The 16673-nt window shown below is 44.3% G+C and overlaps 2 protein-coding genes across 13 annotated transcripts; one reads left to right on the forward strand and one right to left on the reverse strand.

Moving 5' to 3' along the window:
* Positions 1 to 5292: 5292 nt before the first annotated feature.
* On the forward strand, positions 5293 to 16050 carry LOC100381812 (uncharacterized). 12 transcript variants are annotated; one of them, XM_020551637.3, is made up of 7 exons: positions 5390 to 5597; positions 8821 to 8946; positions 9034 to 9190; positions 9276 to 9707; positions 9795 to 10492; positions 12078 to 12126; positions 13009 to 16050. In XM_020551637.3, the coding sequence occupies exon 7, from the start codon at positions 13018 to 13020 to the stop codon at positions 15748 to 15750; it is 2733 nt and encodes a 910-aa protein (XP_020407226.1). In that variant the 5' UTR covers positions 5390 to 5597; positions 8821 to 8946; positions 9034 to 9190; positions 9276 to 9707; positions 9795 to 10492; positions 12078 to 12126; positions 13009 to 13017; the 3' UTR covers positions 15751 to 16050. The 12 variants fall into 12 exon arrangements, with proteins under 12 accessions (XP_008677523.1, XP_020407222.1, XP_020407223.1 ...); XM_020551633.3 differs by lacking the exon at positions 9795 to 10492 and having other exon boundaries at positions 5383 to 5597; positions 9276 to 9412; XM_020551634.3 differs by lacking the exons at positions 8821 to 8946; positions 9034 to 9190; positions 9795 to 10492 and adding exons at positions 5706 to 5822; positions 5902 to 5970 and having other exon boundaries at positions 5386 to 5597; positions 9276 to 9412.
* Positions 10930 to 11614, reverse strand: LOC103654544 (uncharacterized). Its single transcript, XM_035967510.1, has 2 exons — positions 11354 to 11614; positions 10930 to 11076 (listed from the first exon to the last, which is right to left on the reverse strand). Exons 1-2 carry the CDS (start codon positions 11586 to 11588, stop codon positions 10943 to 10945), a joined length of 369 nt encoding a protein of 122 aa, XP_035823403.1. The 5' UTR covers positions 11589 to 11614; the 3' UTR covers positions 10930 to 10942.
* Positions 16051 to 16673: the final 623 nt, after the last annotated feature.

Raw genomic sequence — 16673 nt, forward strand, 5'->3', positions numbered from 1 at the left:
ATCCTTATTCTTGACGTAGGAGGTGAACATCTTCTTCTCCCCCGTCATATGGTTTGTGCATCCGCTGTCGATAATCCAGCTTGAACCCCCGGATGCATAAACCTGCAAGGCAAATTTAGGCTTGGGTCTTAGGTACCCAACTCTTGTTGGGTCCTACAAGGTTAGTGCAAATATCCTTAGGGACCCAAATGCAAGTTTTGTCTCCCTTGCATTTTGCCCCTAACTTCCTAGCAACTATTTTCCTATCCTTAGCAAAGGAAGCATTTAAAACACAATAAATTGTAGAAGGTTCATTCACTACTTTCCTAGGAGCATGAATAATATTCTTTCTAGGCACATGATGAATAGCATTTCTCCTAGACATATTTCTACCATGCATATAGGAAGAACTAGAAACAAACATGGCATGGGAGTCAAAATCATCATAAGCATTATAACTCCTATAAGCATTTCTAGTTTGTCTCCTATCATGATACATAAATGCATGATTTCTTTTAGTACTACTTGCCATTGGGGCCTTCCCTTTCTCCTTGGCGGAGATGGGAGCCTTATGGCTTGTTAAGTTCTTGGCTTCTCTCTTGAAGCCAAGTCCATCCTTAATTGAGGGGTGTCTACCAATCGTGTAGGCATCCCTTGCAAATTTTAGCTTCTCAAAATCACTTTTGCTAGTCTCAAGTTGGGCATTAAGACTAGCTACCTCATCATTCAATTTTGAAATAGAAGCTAAGTGTTCACTACAAGCATTAATATCAACATCTTTACACCTAGTGCAAATTTCAACATGTTCAACACAAGAGTTGGATTTATTTGCTTCTACTAGTTTAGCATTTAAATCATTGTTAACACCTTTTAAAGCAGAGATAGTTTTATGACAAGTAGATAGTTCACAAGAAATCATTTCATTCCTTTTAACTTCTAGAGCAAGAGAATTTTGTGCACTAACAAATTTATCATGCTCTTCATACAAAAGATCTTCTTGTTTTTCTAAGAGTCTATCCTTTTCATTCAAAGCATCAATCAATTCATTAATTTTATCTATTTTAGTTCTATCCAAACCCTTGAACAAGCTAGAGTAGTCTATGTCATCATCATCACTAGACTCATCACTAGAAGAATCATAAGTACTAGCGTTACGAGTGATTACCTTCTTTTCCCTTGCCATAAAGCAAGTGTGATGCTCGTTTGGGAAGAGGGATGACTTGTTGAAGGCGGTGGCGGCGAGTCCTTCGTTGTCGGAGTCGGACGAGGAGCAATCCGAATCCCACTCCTTTCCAATATGTGCCTCGCCCTTTGCCTTCTTGTAATTCTTCTTCTTTTCCCATTTTCCACTCTTCTTTTCCTGGTCACTATCATTATCGGGACAATTAGCGATAAAGTGACCAATCTTACCACATTTGAAGCACGAGCGCTTCCCCTTCGTCTTGGTCTTGTTGGGATGCTCCTTGCGACCCCTTAACGCCGTCTTGAAGCGCTTGATGATGAGAGCCATTTCTTCATCATTAAGCCCGGCCGCCTCAATTTGCGCCACCTTGCTCGGTAGTGTCTCCTTGCTCCTCGTTGCCTTGAGAGCAATGGGTTGAGGCTCGTGGATTGGACCATTCAACGCGTCGTCGACGTATCTCGCCTCCTTGATCATCATCCGCCTTAGCATTAGGCGGACGACGTCGTGGTCCGTCCATCGCGTGCTTCCATAGCTCCTTATCTTGTTGACAAGGGTCTTGAGCCGGTTGTATGTTTGGGTTGGCTCCTCCCCCCTTATCATAGCGAATCTCCCAAGTTCGCCCTCCACCAACTCCATCTTGGTGAGCATGGTGACGTCGTTGCCCTCGTGAGAGATCTTGAGGGTGTCCCATATCTGCTTGGCATTGTCCAAGCCGCTCACCTTATTGTACTCTTCCCTGCACAAAGATGCTAAGAGAACAGTAGTAGCTTGTGCATTTCTATGGATTTGTTCATTTATAAGCATAGGGCTATCCGAGCTATCAAATTTCATTCCATTTTCCACAATCTCCCATATGCTTGGATGGAGAGAGAATAAGTGACTACGCATTTTGTGACTCCAAAATCCGTAGTCCTCCCCATCAAAGTGTGGAGGTTTGCCAAGAGGAATGGAAAGCAAATGCGAATTCGAACTATGTGGAATACGAGAATAATCAAATGAAAAGTTCGAATTGACCGTCTTCCTGTAGTCGTTGTCGTCGTCCTTTTGGGAAGAAGAGGATTCGTCGCTGTCGTAGTAGACGATCTCCTTGATGCGCCTTGTCTTCTTTTTCTTCCCATCTTTGCGCTTGTGGCTTGAGCCCAAGTCGGTAAACTTGTCATTCTTTGGCTCGTTGAAGATAGACTCCTTCTCGTTGTTGTCGACCACCATCCCCTTTCCCTTAGGATCCATCTCTTCGGGCGATTAGTCCCTTCTTGAAGAGAACGGCTCCGATACCAATTGAGAGCACCTAGAGGGGGGGTGAATAGGTGATCCTGTAAAACTTAAACTTATAGCCACAAAAACTTGGTTAATCGTTAACACAATAATTGCCAAGTGGCTAGAGAGGAGCCAAAACACAATAGCCACAAGAAATCAATCACAGAGATGACACGGTGGTTATCCCGTGGTTCGGCCAAGTACAAAACTTGCCTACTCCACGTTGTGGCGTCCCAACGGACGAGAGTTGCACTCAACTCCTCTCAAGTGATCCAATGATCAACTTGAATACCACGGTGTTATTCTTTACTTTGATCTTTTCCCGTTTGCGAGGAATCTCCACAACTTGGAGTCTCTCGCCCTTACAATTGAATTTCACAAAGAAGTACGGAGTAAGGGAGGGAAGCAACACACACAAATCCATAGCAAAATGCGCACACACACGGCCAAGAATCGAGCTCAAAAGACTATCTCAAAGTTCTCACTAGAACGGAGCTCGAATCACTGAGAATGACAAACGAATGCGCAAAGACTGAGTGTGGATGATCAAGAGTGCTCTAAGGTTGCTTGTGTATCTCCTCCATGCGCCTAGGGGTCCCTTTTATAGCCCCAAGGCAGCTAGGAGCCGTTGAGAGCAAATATGGAAGGCCAATCTTGCCTTCTGTCGTCGGGTGCACCGGACAGTCCGGTGCACACCGGACACTGTCCGGTGCCCGATTTCTTTCCTTAAACAGCACTGCCGACCGTTGCAGATCTGGGAGCCGTTGGCGCACCGGACATGTCCGGTGCACACCGGACAGTCCGGTGCCCCCTTCCGACCGTTGGCTCGGCCACGTGTCTCGCGCAGATCGCGCGGCCGACCTTGGCTCACCGGACAGTCCGGTGAATTATAGCCGTACGCCGTCGGCGAAATCCCGAGAGCGGCCTCTTCACGCCGAGTCAGCCTGGCGCACCGGACACTGTCCGGTGCACCACCGGACAGTCCGGTGTGCCAGACCGAGCTGAGTCTTGGCTATACACAGCCAAGACTTTCGCCATCTCTTTTCTTTTCTTCTTCTCTCTGTTTCTAACACTTAGACAAGTATATTAGTACACAAAACCAATGTACTAAGGCTTAGAAACATACCTTTACTCATGATTTGCACTTTGTTCATCCATGGGCATAAACTCACATTTAAGCACTTGTGTTGACACTCAATCACCAAAATACTTAGAAATGGCCCAAGGGCACATTTCCCTTTCAGAAATCACCCAAAACAACAAACAAACTTGCTCATACCAACCAATTCCTCAAATGGTTGCGCCATTACTCCTCGCCAACTTGGCCCATCCGTGTGGAATGAACCTGGACACTGGACTGCATAGAGACATAATTATAGCAGTGTTAAGAAACAATATAAAAACCCAAACTACCTCGTCCATCCAATCAACGGTCTCTCAGTATAACACTTTGTATAACTATATCGTCAAAAACACGTTGTATAACAATATTAGTTACAGGAGGTACTACTTGAAACCACTAGATAACATTGATGGTTCCTGGTTGGTTAAATCTAACCTAGTTAGTTGCATAAAACAAAAATGGGCTACATAACAGTGTGGTTGTTCTTCAGATATTATGTCATGTGCACAAATGAGCACCAAATTACCAATTCAGTGGTGCTTGGAGAATATTAATCAAACGATAACCTAGCACACTTCGCTTTCTATTAACCATGAATCTAGAAATGTAGATCTAGCAGGCAAATCATGGTGCTCATGTGTGGACTAGAGGGTAACTTCCCCAACATTAGAGAGCTTCGATTATAGATCAAAGATAGGGGGCTCGGATCGCTACCTCGACACGTCGTTGGAATCCTAGGGAGCAAACTTGGTGGCAGGGTGTTCGCCTTCTCCAGCGTTGCACTGCCACCGATTTGTCGCCGCCTCGTTCGAGTTTGTCTCTTCCGGCTCGGTCGATGGCGGTTGACGTAGCCGGCGTCCTCCTCGACGAATCTACCAGGCGGGGAGTTGATGGGTCACGAATCTAGGACTCCGTGTCGTCCTCGGCTGCCCAAAGAAGAGCTCCGAGTCGTAGAGGCGCGGGAGAGCAGGAGAGATGGCGGCGTGGGCTGAGGCGACAGGAGATGGGGGGGGTGAATCCGCCATGGCAGGGGCGCAACTATTGCAAGGGTGAGGTGCGCGGCACAGCTGCTACGCGGCGCGACGGGGGGGGCAACGCTGGGGGCGAGAGACACGGCTGGTTAGGGCTTTTTTGGTGGCCGAGAGGGGTTAATGGCTTCTGCTGCTCCATGCCTCCACGTCCTTGCCTTTTGGGCTGATTCCTGCTGGGTCATGGCATTGCCAAACCCCAGTCTGGCTAGACTGTCTTCGTCATTGACCAGAAGCAACATTAGATCAGGGCTCTCTCTAGTTAAAGAGAGCTCAGGGCTTCTAATATATATATATATATATATATATATATATATATATATATATATATATATATATATATATATATATATATATATATATATATAAGGGAAATTTGGAAATTCAGTTCTTAGATTAAGGAGCCCTGTCATAAAGACACTAAATTAAGCAGCAGAAGGGAGCCAGAAAGTAGGTGATGGAAATCTGAAAGAGATTATACACAAGATATAAGTTTGAACATCAATACATACACACAAAAATAACTCCACTACCTCAGAAATACAAAAGGAATGAACAGATAAGAACAAGCACTTGATTTTTAATACTAATAATCAAATCACCAGAGCGCATCCTAATCAGGGTTGTTCCTGAAAGCAACCGTTGGTAGGAATGGTAGGACCCGGTTCCACCCACAAGGCATCGAATATCATTGGCCGCCCCCTGCAAATGCACAGAAAAATGTGCCGATGTCGACTGCGCGTCTGCGCCAGCACCGGTTGGTCTGGTCCGCAGACTTTGCGAGGTCTCCCTAAACAATTCATGATTTTTTTTTGAGCTTACGAAATGGGAGTTGGGTGCAGAAGACTTGGCCCAGAAATAAAAAAAAAGAAGCTGTGTGTTGGTGCTGTCCTATATGCATGTCCCAATCCCATCTCCATGTAATGGTCTTCTTCCCTTCCCATCCATCGTCCGTGAGCTCCGAGCGTGAGGGCGAGAGGCGTCGCTAGCTGGCTCTCACGGCCGGCAAATCTGCGATCAACTGCAGGTGTGTACTTGCCTGCAACTCATGGAGATTCAGCATGCATCGCACAGTTTGCTTGTTTATTCTTCTCTAAAAATTGGTCGTCATGGGCCTGGTCAACTCGTCCTGCAGACTCTGCTCTAGCACTCTGCAGGCTCTGAAACTCTGCGTCTCATGGCCAAGATTAGTTCACCGTATCGATCACTGCTGACCTTTCGACCTTGAATGCAGACGCTAGCTGTCGTGCAAGTAAGTAGGTTGACTTGCCAGAGGTTCAGGTTCTGGCTCTCCAGTCGAGCCTAACCTTTCTGTTTACTTGATTCTGTAGTGTGTGCGTGTATCTCCAATAAATCCTAAACTTCGCGTGAACTTCGACTCCGCCCTGATGGAATATTAGGTACTCAGCAGCTATCGCGTTCTCTATCTCATTTTTATTTGAAACTTTATAAATCTACTACTTTATATATGACCTGCTACGAACAGTTTTACAATCATCGGCGGACCAAATTCAACCGAGGTAGTCACATCTCTCATGAGTCATCCTCCAACCATTCCTCCAACTCCTTATGTATATTTTCTAATCTATTTTACTATATCTAATAAGGGCTAGTTTGGAAGTCACAAAACGGAGGAGATGGGAGTGGCTAAAATCCCTTCTTTATATAATTTTGAATAAAGAAGGGATTTTAGCTCCTTCAATCCCCTCCGGTATTTGGACTCCCAAACTAGCTCTCAAAAATTTTTCTCTAAATATAGGACGTCCTCAACTATTTCTCCCAAAAAGTATTCATACGCACTACACTATAACTCAGTTAATTAGTATTTATTTATTGTTTTTTCTTAAAATTTTCAAAAATATACAATATTTGTGTTATCATACTACACATTATTATAATGTTGTGGGGCTTAAAATAAAACTTATATAGTAAAGAAATGACATATTTAAAGTATACGAGGAGCATGGTACTCCCCTGTATATATGTATATATATACAGGAGATTCGTCCACCGTACATATAGGGACTCTTTGTATGTTTGGTCCGAGAAGCTTTGCCATAGATAGATGGAATCAGGCCAGCAGGGGACTGTCTTCGGTAGAGCGTGTATATGATCGTTCAAAACATTATTTTACACTGTAGACTATACTGTTTGCAGAGCGAAGTTTGAAACAGAGGCAGTTTAGTCGAGATTAGCCTTAGCCGAGGGGTTATGTGGTTTTTCTAAACTCACTCAACTAACTAGGATTTACCTAGAGCAAGTGCTAGAGCGGTCTAACTAACCTAAGCACTTCGCAAAGCAGCTACGCTACTCACCGAGTGATCCTATTAAGCACTTGAGTGTATGAGCACTTGAAAATGTCTATACTATGTCTTGGTATGTTGTTTGGGCTCCCACACCTTGAAATGGCCGGTTGGGGGTATTTATAGCATTCTCCCCCAATTATAGCCGTTGGAAGAAGCAGCAGCTTTCTCTCGACGGGCGCATCGGACAGTCTGGTGCACACCGGACAAGCACTGTTCACTGTTCGGTGCCCTGCCACGTCAGCCGACCGTTGGGGTCTGTAGCAGTCGATCGTTACCCAGACTGTCTAGTGCACACCGGACAGTCCGGTGCTATAGCCCGAGAGTGCTCGTTGTGGACCTCTCTGCGCATACTGTCCGGGTGTCCCACCGGATAGTCCGGTGCACACCGGACAGGTACGGTTCACTGTCTGGTGCACCACCAGTGCGCTGGCGGACTGCCCACTTCATGGATTTCTTCGTTGTTTCTTTTGTGCTTCTTTTTTCTTAAGTCTTGGACTTCTAAGCTCTTTTTATGTCTTCATTTGAGGTGTTGCATCTGAAGTGTCTTAGTCCAATCATCTTCACATCCTGTGAACTATAAATATAAACACTAGCAAACATATTAGTCCATAGGTTATGTTGATCATCAAACACCAGAACCTTTTGAGCCAAATGGCATGGGGTCCATTTTCCTTACAGGGATGGAGATGAGGAAGCATTTGTCATCCCTGTTCCCCGCGGGGACCCGTTAAACTTACATGTGACGATGTTTTTATATAATACTTAATGATAAAAATAAATAATGATCTTGTGAAGAGATCATCCGTTATACAAATGTGTTCATTTTGGTGTATATATAATGATTTAACGTCTGACAATGTGTATAAGTGATAATATTTTATATTAATAATAAATGAAGTAGGATCTAATTATAATTTAAACGGGGACGATGATCTCCGACGATTATCTCTGCGGGAATCGGGGATGGAGAAAAATATCCCACGCAAGCGTTTGTAGGAATCGCGCGAGGAAAATTTTTATCACTAATTTTCTTAAGGGATTCCAATTTTTCTAACGGGGCGTTTGGATCCCTTCATTTTAAAGGAATTGGAATTCAATCAATAAAGTAACTTATTTAGTTTGGAATTTGGCATTCCACCACTTTGCAAAGTTCAGATATAAGCCTATCTCAAATTCATAGGGTGGAGGATAGGAAATGATTTTATGCATCAGTAGAATTTGTTTCTACTCTGTAACTTACATGACACTCTTTGTCTCACTCCTTTATAGTAAAAATGTAGTACATAAATATCTTTGACATCTTGCTAATAAAAATATACAAATATATTTTGCATAAAAGCGAATTAGTTTATTTGATATATGCCTAAATTATTATTATTAGAATGAAATTTAATTCCAATGATCCAAACAGGGCGTAAGAGAAAATAAACTAAGTTTTCTTAGGAAATGAAAAATCCTTTGAAAAAATAAGGTTTCCAAACTAGCCGAAGACGGATATGAAGAGCTAAAACGGAATTCTGCGTTGCATCCCTGGTGCACGCACCGACGCACGTTGCTTGTCAGTTGTGGGCTGTAGCAGTCCACCTGTGGGCCGAATCAGGCTCTTGTGCTCTTTTCTGGCCCACATGATTATTGATTTATTGATGAGGATCCTTCTCACCCAGTCCTTGCCGTCCTCCTGCGTCATCCACTCCGCACTCATCCGGTGCTTGCGCGGTCTCGTTGGAGTTATTTGAGATTGTAATAATCTCGTCGCGCGGCTTCGCCCCTTTGGTACTCCGCAGCCGCGCATCGCCAGTATGGTATTATGGAGCTCACAGCCTCGCCAGTTTGGGACATTTAATCCCCCGCCCTCTGTTAACGTATGTTTTGCAAATCTTAATGCCGGTTGTGTTCCCCTTCGGACTAACATACCCCTACGGGTTTCTTGCGCTCGGTTGGCAGCCGGACTAACGCGCGCCGCCGTCTGCCAGCTTGGGGACTCGACTGCTCGCCACCAGGTGCTCACCTCCATTCCCCAGCTTCCATCTGCGAGCGCTGCCGTCTGCCAGCAGGGGCACTCGCCACCAGGTGCTCGCGCAATCCTCCGTTATCCTGCTTCCATATGCGCGCGCTGCCGTCTACCAGTGAGATGTTCGCGCCATTTTCTGCCAGCAGCCAGATTTCCGCCCCACCCCCTGCCACCGGACAGCTGTCGTCGCCACCTCCTTGCATCCCCATGGTTTCCCCTGTGGAAAGAGTGGATCTACCTGTTAGGAGCTCGGATTTGTCTGATCCCCAAGATTTTCTGTTAGGGGATGAACAGAGAATGGAGGTTTGATAGAAATATTGTCCAGCAGTTTAGTTTTTGATGCATCTTAGCCGAGTACTTCATAGCTCTCTTAATTGGATGTTTGCAGGTATTAGAAATTGATTGGGGGGCAATACAAATTGATGATAGATGGGAGGAAGAAGGAGAACAAGAGACTGCCTCTGAGTCATTGATGTATGATCGGTTAGGATTGTTAGCTGAAGATGAACGTGAAACTACTGAAAGGCAAGAGACTGTCCGCCAAAGCGATGAATTTAATGATGAATTGCCCTGCACTGATTGCATACCACAAGAAAGGGTATTTGAGTGCAATAGATCTAATCCAGTAATGAAGATTGGGAGTTTGTACAAGGATATGAAAGAATTTAGACTGGCTATCAGGCAATATGCAATTAATAATGAGTTTGAGTTAGGGATTGAGTCAAGCTCACCATTCAGATATCGAGCTTATTGCAAAGGAGGTGATTGTCCATGGAGAATCAATGCAAGGCTACAAAATGCCGGGTCTCCCACAGTCGTTGTGAGTATTGTTGTATCACACATTGTTTGTACTTTGGATCCTAAATGAAATTTGGGAAGCTCACAATGAATTTTATATTGTTTGCAGGTTACAGTTATCGTGGATAAGCACACATGCACTTCTAGTGGTCGTCGAAAAACAACAACACCCACCAGCTCATGGGTTGCTTCCCTAGCAATGCCATTCCTTACGAAGAAACCACATATGGGAGCTAAAGAATTGCAAAATACCTTGCAAGAGCAGCACAATTGGTCTTCTGGCAACCAGCACTGGCCATCTCCCACCAGCAAATTGACACCAGAAATTGGCACTGCTTCATTTCCAGTCGCCAGATACGTCGTTGCTTGCTGTTGCCAGTGCTGGTCTTCTGGTGTTGTCCAAAATGAAGCTGGCCATCTGCAAGGAACCCAGGAACTACCAGAAACTGGCCATCTGCTTGATTTCAGTCGCCATCTGCAAGGAACCCAGAAACTATAGCTACCAGAAGAACAGCAAAATGGCACCAGAAATTGGCACTGCTTCATTTCCAGTCGCCAGATACGTGTCCAAATGAACAGCAAATTGGCACCAGAAGAACAGCTTCTTTTTACAGTTACCAGCTTCTGTCCAAATGGCCATTACACATGTCCAAATGACAGAAATTTGAATGGACAGAAAATAGTAAACTGGAAACACAAGTTCAAGTTACCGAGGGCCATATTCAGATAACCTTAATGAAAACAGAATGGACAACGTTACAAAAGCTATCGAGTGCCATTCAACACTCGACAGAATGGACAACCCAGGTTGACAGTACTTCACTACCAAGTTCAGTTACCTTACACAAACTAACTATTACACGGATACCTTACACAAGCTGTCCCTTACACAAATAACACATATAGTGCCGTTAAACAACACCCATATTACTCTACTTCATCTGACGATCCGAAAGCTCTTCAGAACTGACATCATCCAGTGCCCATTCCCCACCACCCATTTGTTCATCTTCAGCAAATTGGTTGTTGAACTGCTCCGATAATGGTGGCGACGGACCAGCTTCGAGATCATCTAAACGCTGTGCTTCGTCCTCAAGTGACAGAGCAAGTTCATACACGCGCCACATTGCGAAGTTCACTGACACATCTTTGGCCGTATCTGGCGAATTCATAATCTCGTCTCCAGCCAAATCTTTCAACTCCTTCCCAACTACACGCATCTTTGTAATGGCTTGGGCGAGGTCACTACGAACTGTTTCAAATCGGGTAATCTGCGAAACCACAAAAATTGCTATTGGATTTGAACATAGTACTGCATATTATTGAACTTAGTTCAACCCTTACCGACACTGAACGAGGTGCCGAGCAGTGATTGACGCCGGCTGTGAGCTCTGTTCGACAGAAAACAGTTAACAATTAAAGCCACTCTCTGCTTCTAGCACTAATGGTCACTAGACAGTTTGGATAAAAACAGTTTCAAAATACAGAACTCTACAAATATCACTGCCCAACGTCAACAGCTTCACATCCCTCTAGCTTCGTGCGCAACATCCAACGTTGGGCAGTTAACCCCACGAAGCTAGAGAAGCGGCAAGGAACTCACCTGCACAACCAACGTCAACAGCTTCACATCCAACGTTGGGCAGTTAGCCCCACAAAAACAGGTACCTGATGTGGCCGCGCAGGTGAGTTCATTGCCGCTGGTCCACTCCTTGCTGGAGGTGCGCTGCTTGCCGGTGGAGTGCTCGAAGCCGCAACCGTCGCCTGTAGAACTCTCGCCTGTACGCTTGGCAACGACTGAAACAGACAGTCGGCTGAAGGCGGAGGCCACTTCGACCTCACTGTCGAGCTCGAGATCGACGTCGACGACGAGCCGTTTCTTGCCTCTTGCCGGAGTAGCCATTGGAGGAATGAGTGGCGGCGCCAAAGGAGAGCCCCGTGGAAGAAGAGAGGAGGAAGTTAGGTTTTCACCGGGCTCGACTCTGTAAACAGCAGGGACATTTTTGACTTTTACCTTAGCTAATCGAAGGTAACAGAGGACGGGGGAATAACTGTCCCTATCTGGCAAGGATGTGAGGTCGAGAATACCATACTGGCGATGCGCGGCTGCGGAGTACCAAAGGGGCGAAGCCGCGCGACGAGATTATTACAATCTCAAATAACTCGTCTCGTTGCGCCTAGTCGACGAAATGCGACGCCGAGATCACTGGGCTACGAGTACGGCTGCGCGCCGGCACAGCCAAGCGCGGCAGCGGCGCTTGCGTCGAAGGGAAATGGTTACATGATAGGGGAGAGCTGGATATGCATTGTCATGCCCTAACCGCGTCTTACTCTTATCTCAGCACTTTTCGCTGGTTGCTCACCTCCTCCGTCCTCTTGTTTAATGCCGCAGGTTCGCCGGATTCATCGCCCCATTCCGCTCTGGGCTAAGGTTCCACCAGGTGCGCATTGGCTTGTCAAACGAGCCAACACTGCCCTATGTTTTATTCTTCCACTGACCACAGTGGTAACCCGCGTCACTGTTTTTTTGGATGCAAATGCGATAATTTTAATGGACATTGGGGACCATGTTCTTAGCAATCCTATTGGGCTAGTTTATGCTTCTGTCTGTTGAGTTCATTTTCCTGATCGCATATCAACCGAGTCTAGGCACTAGGCAGGGAGCAGCTTCAGGAAACGTAGCCCTGAATCTGAAACTAGTACGGACATCAATTGTTGGTCCTTCCATGGTTGCCCGGATCTGTTTATCCTTCAGAAAATTTGCAAACAAATAAACATATAGTATGCTACAATTGCTGATGCCTATAAAATGGCTAGCAACCGAATCTTCTGTCTAAGTTCCATGTCCTGCCAGTGGCTCTTTAAATGGTTTTGCCTTGTTATGATCCGTTGGTTGCGCAGTGTTTCATTTATACTATATGCTGATAATTTCTACATCTCTTTTTATAGATAGACTATGTCTAAAAGAGTAAGTACATATTAGATTCCACTGTTTTAATAACCTCTTCGGGAAAATGACCGAAACAGCTCTCTTCTATGCCAACTTATATTTGATGAGACCTATTTAGCCATTTGGGAATTGCAAATGGTACTGATACATGTTACCTGCATGTGCAATACATTATGCTTTAAAGTTTCCTGTCATAGAAGCTTTAAGTTTTTTCGACACAAAATCTTATTTGCTGAAAATAATGCGCCATAGTAGAATCAACAAGAACAGGGGAATTATTTTTTAACCTACGAGTGACTCCATTAGTTCAGCTGGTATCTTTCAATTTAAATTTGCTTTACCTACAATATGACCAGCTGTCTCTGTTGTTCAGCACAACCCTATGGCAGAAGCAGTGCTCCTTGCTGTCACTAAGATTGGTTCCGTTCTTGGAGATGAACCTGCCAAGACCATTATAAACAAGCTGTCTGAAAAAATTCAAGCTCTGAGGGAACTCCCACGGAAAGTGGATCACATAAGGATGAAACTAATAATAATGAGCAAAGTTATACAGCAGATTGGCACAGTCTACCTTACAGATGAACTTGTGAAGAGTTGGATTGGGGAGGTCCGGAAGGTGGCTTACCGTGTTGAGGATGTAGTAGACAAATACTCATACCATCTTCTTCAACTGGAGGAAGAAGGGTTTCTGAAGAAATTTTTCGTCAAGGGTACCCATTATGCCATTGTTTTCAGTGAAATTGCTGATGAGGTAGCTGAGATAGAAGAGGAGATTCAGCAAGTTATTCAGATGAAGGATCAGTGGTTGCAGCCATCCCAGCTTGTCCCTCACCCTGAGCAACTCGCTGAAATCGAAAGACAGCGTTCCCAAGACAGTTTCCCAGAATTTGTCAAAGATGAAGATCTAGTAGGAATTGAAGAAAATAGAAAATTGCTGACTGGATGGATTTACTCAGAAGAGCAGGCTAGCATGGTGATAACAGTTTCTGGTATGGGTGGACTGGGAAAATCTACACTGGTTACAAACATTTATGAACGTGAAAAGGTCAACTTCCCGGTACATGCTTGGATTGTTGTGTCACAGGTCTACACAGTCGAGTCTTTGTTGAGAAAGCTACTATGGAAGATTGGGCATATGCAACCACCAGTGCCAAGAGAGATTGACAAAATGGATGTACATGACTTGAAGGAGGAAATAAAGAGAAAGCTCCAGAATAGAAAATGCTTGATTGTGTTGGATGATGTTTGGGAGCAAGAAGTATACTTCAAAATACATGATGCTTTCCAGACACTCCATGGAAGCCGCATCATCATTACAACACGAAAGGACCATGTTGGTGCTATTGCTTCCTTTGACCACCATCTTGAGCTCCAACCGTTGTGTGGGCCTGATGCATTTGAACTTTTCTGTAGAAGGGCTTTTCACAACAAGAAGGACCACAAATGCCCCGAGGAGCTTAAGGAAATTGCTGGTGAAATAGTGAAAAGGTGCCAAGGCCTGCCACTAGCAATTGTTACAGTCGGCAGCTTGCTGTCATCTAGACCACAAATAAACATTTGGAATCAAACATACAACCAGCTTCGGAGTGAGTTGTCAACCAATGATCATGTCCGAGCAATCTTAAATCTAAGCTACCATGATCTATCTGGAGATCTCAGAAACTGCTTCTTGTATTGCAGCTTGTTTCCTGAAGACTACCCCATGTCACGCGAAGCCCTTGTGCGGCTCTGGGTCGCAGAAGGTTTTGTTCTGAGTAAAGAAAAGAATACACCAGAGGAGGTGGCTGAGGGAAATCTCATGGAATTGATCCACCGTAATATGCTTGAAGTTGTAGACTATGATGAGCTTGGCAGGGTTAGCACTTGCAAGATGCATGATATCATGAGGGACCTGGCACTTTGTGTTGCCAAAGAAGAGAAGTTTGGTTCTGCAAACGATTATGGTGAACTGATACAGGTGGACCAGAAGGTTCGTCGCTTGTCGTTATGTGGGTGGAATGTTAAGGCAGCAGCTAAGTTTAAATTTCCATGTCTCCGTACTCTTGTGGCTCAGGGAATAATTTCATTCTCTCCTGACATGGTATCCTCAATTATGTCTCAATCAAATTATTTGACAGTTCTTGAGCTGCAAGATTCTGAGATCACTGAGGTGCCAGCATTTATAGGAAATCTCTTTAACCTACGGTATATTGGGTTAAGGCGCACCAAAGTCAAGTCACTCCCAGAGTCTATTGAGAAGCTCCTCAACCTCCACACTCTGGATATCAAACAAACTCAAATAGAGAAACTACCACGAGGGATTGTTAAGGTCAAGAAGCTAAGGCACCTTTTAGCTGACAGGTTTGCTGATGAGAAGCAGACGGAGTTCAGATATTTCATCGGAGTGGAAGCACCTAAAGGTCTGTTGAACCTGGAAGAACTACAGACTCTTGAAACAGTGCAAGCGAGCAAAGACTTGCCTGAACAGCTGAAGAAACTGATGCAACTCAGAAGCTTATGGATCGACAATGTAAGCGGTGCAGATTGTGATAACCTTTTCGCGACTCTTTCAACCATGCCACTTCTTTCCAGCCTCCTAATCTCCGCAAGAGATGTGAATGAGACACTTTGCCTCCAAGCCCTTGCTCCGGAATTTCCAAAGCTCCACAGGCTAATTGTAAGGGGCCGCTGGGCTGCCGAGACACTGGAATATCCAATATTTTGCAACCATGGGAAACATCTAAAATATTTAGCGCTTAGCTGGTGTCAGCTTGGTGAAGATCCATTGGGGGTCCTTGCTCCGCACGTGCCGAACCTCACCTATTTGAGCATGAACAGGGTCAGTAGTGCAAGCACTTTGGTTCTTTCTGCAGGGTGCTTTCCTCACCTGAAAACACTCGTCCTGAAGAAAATGCCTAACGTCGAGCAGCTGGAGATTGGACATGGTGCTCTTCCATGCATCCAAGGTCTGTACATCATGTCCCTAGCGCAGCTGGATAAGGTCCCTCAAGGCATCGAATCGCTTCTCTCCCTCAAGAAGCTTTGGCTTCTGTACCTGCACGCGGAGTTTAGAACGCAGTGGCTAACGAACGGGATGCACCAGAAGATGCAGCATGTTCCTGAGATTCGTGTCTAGGACACAGGAAAGCCAGATGGTTATTTCTGCAGTACTATGCTGGTATATATGGTGTGTCTGTGAAAAAACTATTTTTTGTACCTTTTCTTCCCTTAAGTCCTGAGTTGTTGTATGTGGACTTCACTTGCAGACACAAACGCTCGCTTTGGGTAGCTCGTTAGACCCATATATATACGTGTTGTGTTGGTTCAGTTGCTTTAAGTTACTTGTTTGTTCGAGGCATTTGCCTTCTGTATTGAACTTCATGCAAATGATGTTATGATCAAACTTGTATGTCCATGTATTTTAAATTTTTTTACATGCCTCATAGAAAGTATGGATTCCCATATCATCATTTGTCTGATCGGCTAAAAACAATATTGTATATGAGAATTGGAGAAAATCATATTGGTGATACATTAGTCGCAGGATGCTGACTGGTGCTATTTCACTCTTTTAAGTTTAGTGGAAAGCAGTTATAAAAAGTTTAGTGCAAAGCTTCAGGTCTTCTAAATTATTGGTAGAAAAAAAATAGGTATCCGAAGTTGATATTAGATATTAGATTCTGATGAAGAAAAAAATTGAAATTAGATTCTCATCCGATGTATTTGTATTGATTGGAAAGAGTAATCTCTGGTTTGCCCACCTAAACTTGAAGCTGACTTTTTTTTTCAAAAAACAAAACTAGAACATTACACAACTTTCGTCCTTAACATTGAAAGCCGGATAAATTGCCTCCCTAAGGCTATTTGTAAGGTACTGTTTGTTTTTTTTATTTTGAGAAATTGGAATCTAACTAATTGAGTAGACTATTTTTTAGATTGTAATATTCCACCATTTTCCAAAGTATTCATATAAGTCTATCTCAAATTTATCGGGTGACAGATGAAAATTGATTCTATAGATTTACATGCTATTTTTTCGATGTACAACTTATAACACAC

Source organism: Zea mays, chromosome 4 (assembly GCF_902167145.1).
Source record: "Zea mays cultivar B73 chromosome 4, Zm-B73-REFERENCE-NAM-5.0, whole genome shotgun sequence".
In the NCBI taxonomy this organism is placed as follows: domain Eukaryota; kingdom Viridiplantae; phylum Streptophyta; class Magnoliopsida; order Poales; family Poaceae; genus Zea; species Zea mays.